This window comes from Fukomys damarensis, unplaced genomic scaffold (assembly GCF_012274545.1).
Source record: "Fukomys damarensis isolate Sample0158 unplaced genomic scaffold, DMR_v1.0_HiC HiC_scaffold_37, whole genome shotgun sequence".
Taxonomy (NCBI): Eukaryota; Metazoa; Chordata; class Mammalia; order Rodentia; family Bathyergidae; genus Fukomys; species Fukomys damarensis.
The window spans coordinates 40,785,057-40,791,222 of NW_022900949.1; the positions used below are offsets into that span (position 1 = coordinate 40,785,057).

The 6,166-nt window shown below is 56.4% G+C and overlaps 1 protein-coding gene across 1 annotated transcript in view; it reads right to left on the reverse strand.

The window, feature by feature from the left end:
* The window catches only part of Celsr3 (cadherin EGF LAG seven-pass G-type receptor 3), a gene marked incomplete at its 5' end in the record, with an annotated part of 26,103 nt that extends 19,941 nt beyond the window's left edge, over window positions 1-6,162 (reverse strand). Inside the window, 3 exon segments of the mRNA XM_033759677.1 lie at window positions 122-163; window positions 165-853; window positions 2,532-6,162. Of these exon segments, the coding sequence (XP_033615568.1) occupies window positions 122-163; window positions 165-853; window positions 2,532-6,162 (4,362 nt within the window).
* Between the last annotated feature and the right edge of the window lie 4 nt (window positions 6,163-6,166).

Sequence of the window (6,166 nt, forward strand, 5' to 3'; positions counted from 1 at the left end):
CCGTCCCATATGGCCCCGCCCATCGTCAAGCCCCGCCCCCAGTCCCTCCGGCCTATAAAGCCTCAGCTTTGCTCGACCTGTGGATTTTTCCGGACTGGGCTCTACGGCTTCGGGTCTACCCACACCTGTACCAGCCTCTGTAGCCGCAAGTGACTCCCGGTACTCACTCTCACCGTCGACTGCTCTAGTCCGCTGGACTCACCGGTGAAGCGTGGGCGGCAGACGCAGGTGTAGCCACCCTCGCGCCGCGCGCAGGCGCCGCCGTTTCGGCAGGGGTTGGAGTAGCAGAGATCGAGCTCGGTTTCACAGAAGTCACCGGTGAAGCCGGGCGGGCAGCGGCAGCGCAGGCCGGCGATGGGCTGTATGGGCCGGAAGAGGGTGGAGGCGGAGGCCAGGAAGGGTGCAGAGGAGTCGAAGCGCAGCACGGACACGCACTTCATGTAGTTCTCGCAGGGCTCTCGCAGGCACACGTTGTCATCGAAGGGCAGCACGTCCAGCAGCGAGCGGGCAGCCAGAGCGGCGCGGCGCACGTACAGCTGCTCCTGCAGCTCCTCTGAGCTGAACCAGGGAGCCGCAGCGCCTGCGCCCGCGCCCCGCGGTGCCAGTGCTGAGAAGCTTACGTTTAGCACGGTACCCCCCACGTCCGTGTCGTTCTGGATGTTGAAGATGAAGACGTCCTCGGTGGGCGTGGCAAGCACTGCGGCCACGCCTTCGAGGAAGTGGCCCAGCAGTGGGGAGAGGAAGCGCTCCTGCCACATGTTCTCCAGACGCACAGTTAGGCTGTTGGCGAGCAGTTCCTCCGTAATGATGACCACGCGAAGCACACACTGCGCCGTCACACTGTGCAGGCCATCTGCAGACAGGGGCATGGGTAGCGGTCAGCCAGGTGCTAGCAGCTGCCTCTCCTGGGACAAAAAAGGGCTGGGGCAAGTGATTGCTCAGTCCCCCAACACCTCTGAATCAACAGGTTCCCCACACAGGTTGTCCCACATCCAGGACACAACTGAGTCTGGAGCTAGTGAACACCACCTGTGGCCCCAACATCAACTCGTCAACAAGCTGCTGCTTCCTCCCCCATTCCTCTTGTAAGAAGTGGGGTGGACCAGTGATCAGCCAGCCTTCACAGTGCCCATGGGTCTGCACGTCACCACAAAACACAAAGTTTCCTAGTGCTCAGTAACCCACACTTTCCCTAGTTACCATGTTCAGCAGCTACCCTCATTCAGGACACAATCCAAGGTCACTGGCTACCCATTCCTGCCCCTCCCATACACAGCCAACATCCCCTCCAAGAAACAAGGGTGGTTTCAGGTGGGAAATCACCCACCCCGATCTCAAGTGAGAAAACTTCTCTGCCATGGTGCTATAAGGGGTCCTGACCTAGTGAACGCTCAGTGCCATTGCCCAGAACCCTGGGCCAGCAAGCACCAGCAGGATCTTGAACCCTGGCAACACACCCTTACACATCTCCACATGTGTACCAGCACCCTCCTGCTCCCTGTACTGGGGATTGACCCCAGGGCTATATCTCTAGCTCTTTATTTTGCTTTATTTTTTATGTTGAGATAAGGTCTCACTAAAAAACTTAATTGTCCAGGCTGGGTTTGAACTTGTGATCCTCCTGCCTCAGCCTTCCAAAGTGCTAGGATTAGACACGTACCTTTACACCTAGACAATCAGCATTCCTGAGCCGATTCCAAGCTGCCCATTACCCTAGATCTGAGTCCTATGGTTTCTGTGTCCACTCCTAGAGATGAAGGTACTTATCTGAATTGTTCAGCTTGTCTCCTAGCACATATTTGGGTGGGCAATTAAGATTGGTTGTTGAGTGAACTGAGAATAAATGAGGGTCGTGCCTTCTTTGGCCATGCCAGGAATCCCAACTTCATAACTGAGGAATATCACTGAAATCCCAACCTCTAGAACCTCCAGAAAATAGAACATCTGTCTGTTAGGGAAGGATTTATGAAAGCCTGAGGTAGTGGGAGCTGGCAAGAGGGCAGGTGGGCCTCTGGACATTTTTTCAAAGAACAAAGCCTTGGATAGCACTTTGGACATCAGCTAAGCCAATCTGAGTCTTCCTCTGCCTGAAGCTGCCATAGTAAGCTGCTGTTCCTGACCACTAAACTGCTAGCCTCCTTTTCCTGCTCAGATGGAGCAAGAGCCCAAAGTAATCCCTTATCTAACCATAGGCATGGTGTGAACTAATGCACTCTGGCTTTGCCTGGGATATTCAGAGCATTACACCAAGACCTCCACTGCCCTTGCAGAGAAGGGAGCTATCCCTAGGTTAGCAGATGTTTGTTTACAGAATCTTTATTGAGTCTACTAGATGCCATAGAACCTTGGGGGTCCTGTGGAGATTGTTTAAGAACCTAAGCTGGGTCCCTATGAAGTCTATGGTAGATTTTGTGGGGCACAGGAACCCAACAGAAGAAATTCTTGGAAGGCTGGGAAATCACTCTGGTTCGAGATGCCTTGTAGAGACCTTAAGTCCCTGACAAGTCACTTGCCTGCTCTCTGCCCCTCACCTGTGACAGTCACCAACATGGAGGCCACTAGTGGGCGGTTGTTGTCTAACTTTCGACTAAGTCGCAGCTCCCCGCTGGTCTGGTTGACCACCAGCAGCTGCAACTCATTGCCACGCTCAAAGGAATAGAAGAGGTGGTCAGAGACGTCAGGGTCATAGGCTGGAATGCGCCCAATGATGCCTGAGGGGAAGGTATCTGAACGGTTGGATACATAGTTGTTGAAGAGGATCTGGAAGTTGTTGAGCACGGGACTGTTGTCATTCTGGTCAACTAGGCGGACATGCACGGTGGCCCGGCTGACCAGAGGAGCAGACGTGGCCTGAACAACAATCAAATATTCCTGGTGAGCCTCATAGTCCAGATCAATGAGTGCTGTCAGCTCTCCGGAGAAGATGTCCATTTGGAATAGCTCAGGGATGTTCCCCTCCACAATCTGGTACATTATATGGGCATTAGGGCCTTCATCAGGGTCCACTGCAGTGATCTGGGCCACCACTGAGCCCACAATGCTGTTCTCTTTCACCCGTACTTCAAACTCTTCAGCTGGGAAGACAGGTGCATTGTCATTCACATCTTGCACTGTCACCTGAATACTGACTGGAGTCCGCAGTGGGGGCACACCACGATCCACTGCATAAGCAGTTAACTCGTACACTGGCACTGCCTCCCTGTCTAGCCGCCTCACAGTCCGGACTATACCAGAGGTGGGCTCAATGGTAAAATCTCCATCCCCATCTTCTCCATTCTGGAATGTATACTGGACTCGGCCATTGGCATGAGCATCCCGGTCAGTGGCTGAGATCTGCAAGACACTGGTGAAAGGTGGCGCATCCTCAGAGACCAACCCTGTATAGTGAGAGGCCACAAACTGTGGAGCATTGTCATTCACATCATTGACCATCACCTCTACGTAAGTGGTATCTGCTTTCTGTGGGATACCATTGTCCCGCGCAGTAATGGCTAATGTGTAAGTCACCTGGTCCTCATAGTCTAGTGGAGCCTGTAGGGTAATAGACCCTGAGTCTGCATCAATACGGAACTGAGGCAGGTTGTCCTCCAGAAGATAGGTGATACGAGCATTTTCACCTACATCATCATCAGAGGCACTGATGACCACTACAGTGCTACCTACTGGCCGATCCTCATTCATGCTCACTGAGTAGTGAGCACTTTGGAAGACAGGCCGGTGAGTATTGGCATCTGTGATGTTCACATGCACATAGCAGTGATCATGAAGGACACGGTCAGACGCAGTAAGCACCAGCTTGAAGTAGCGTTCCTGCTTGTAATCCAATGGCAGAGCCAGTGTTACCAGACCCACACCCCCCTGGGTGCTGATGGCAAATCGATTCCGAGTATTGCCACCTGTTATCTGGTAGCTGATGGCACTGTTGGCATCACGGTCTACAGCGGTCACACTGACCACACTGGTGCCCACAGCTGCATCCTCATTCAGCCGAAGGTGGTACTCTTTTGTGGTGAACTCAGGCCGATTGTCATTAACATCTAGCACAGTCACTGTGACACTGGCTGAGGCAGAGAGTGGGGGAGAGCCATGATCTCGGGCCTCCACACCAAAGAAGTAATGTTCCACAGACTCACGGTCCAGGGAACCACTCACAGAGACCCAGCCAGTGGCACTGTTTATCACAAAGGGTGTATCAGGTGCCACACCAGTTAGGGAATACTCCAACCTGGCATTCTCCCCATGGTCTGCATCCACCGCCTGAATGTGGATGACTGAGTGGCCCAGGGGTGCATTTTCCAGAACAGAGACCTGGAAGGGTGTGCTGACAAAGATAGGCGTATGGTCATTGATGTCTACCACCTGGATGCTGGCCAGGCCCGTGTTGTTGGATAAGGGGGGCCGGCCTGCATCCTGCGCCCGGATGCGTAAGGCATACTCTCTCTCTGCCTCGAAGTCCAGAGGGGCCACTACTTGGATCTCTCCCGTAAGGCTATCAATGGCAAAGTGGCCACGGCTGTTGCCACTGATGATGTTGTAGTGTACCAAACCATTAGCATCCTTATCCTGATCTGTGGCTGTGACACGTAGTACCACGGTGTGGGGGCGCACATCTTCACGCACCTGTGCCACATAGCGCTTCTCGCTGAATTGGGGAGCATTGTCGTTCTCATCCAGCACAGTTATATGTACACGCACAGTGGCCGAGCGTGGCCCGGGTTCCTTACCCTGGTCACTGGCCTCCACTACCAGCTCATAGTTCTCCATGTGCTCACGGTCCACACGACCACTGGTGCTGATGAGGCCAGAGCGTGGATCAATCTCAAAAGCAGTAGCAGCTGCCGACCTAGCAGCTGGTGGCCCCACGAAGCGGTAGTGCAGGTTGGCGTTGGGGGGTGCATCGCCGTCTGTGGCACGCAACTGCAGAATGGGATAGCCTTCTTCCACATTCTCACGAAGGGTCTCCCGGTACTGCGGCTGTTCAAACACCGGTGAGTGGTCATTGCGGTCGGCTACTGTCACGGTTACCATGGTGGTGGCGGAGAGGCGCGGCGAGCCGTGGTCCTGCGCAGTCACACGCAGATAGTGGCGCTCCATACTCTCGCGGTCCAGAGCGGCGGCTGTGCGAATAAGGCCGCTGTGTGGGTCGATGCTGAACAGCTCTAGGGAGCGGCTGTTCATGAGCGCTGCCAGGGAGTAGACCAGACGCCCGGCTTCACCAGAGTCTGGGTCCTGTGCCACCACGCGCAACACCGCGGTGCCCATCGCCTCATTCTCGGGCACCAGAGTCTGGTAGTTGTACTGCGGAAACTGCGGGTGGCGGTTTGCAGCGCGACGGGAGCGTGCTCGGCTCGCAGAGGCTATTTTCCAGGCTTCAGGACTGGCCTGCAGCAGCGGCGGCCCAGGAAACCAGAGCTGCCGCGGCCCTGGGCGCTGCGGAAGGAAGCGGCTGCGGAAGGCACTGCCTGAGCGCATGCGTTCAGGAGCTGTCCGTAACTCGCCGGGTGCTGAACCCGGAGTCGGAGCTGTCCTCGCCTCGCGCGGTGCTGAATTTAGCCCACGGCCAGATTCCCCGACCCCAGGAAGACAGTCCCACAGTGGAAACGCCCCGTCCTTTCGGGCTGTCGCTGCTCTGTCGCCCTGCCTCCCGCGCCCCGATCCCCACAATTCCTCACAGCAGCGCAAGGTGCCCACTCTTTTGCGGACTCTTCTAGCGAGTCGCTGGAAGGACACTGGCTGGAGACTACCGGGCTGAGCCACAAGGTCCGAAGGGAGGGGCAACATGCTGCCTAGACTCGGGATCCCTGGGGATAGAGCCTCTGGGGACAGAGTGCCTTTTCGGAAAGTCCCTGTCTGCCCGCAGTAGAACTCCGGGCGCCAGCATAACAGAGACCCCAGGCCCTCCCCTGTCTCTCGCTTGCGCTTGCCCGATGCCTGCACCTCCAGATCCGTGTCTGGCTGCTCGCGGGGCCCTCGCCGGATCTGGGAGCGCTGCTGTTCCCCTCGGAGCCCCGCGACGATGGGCTTCCCGACTCGTAGGCCGGGCCTCTCCTCCTCCCTGGACTCAGGCGGCTCGGGACAAAGGGCTAAGGCTCTGCCGCCTATCTGCGCCCTCGGCCCCGCAGCAGCAGGTACCCCCGAGTCCCAGCCCTGGTCCCCGCCGCCCCAC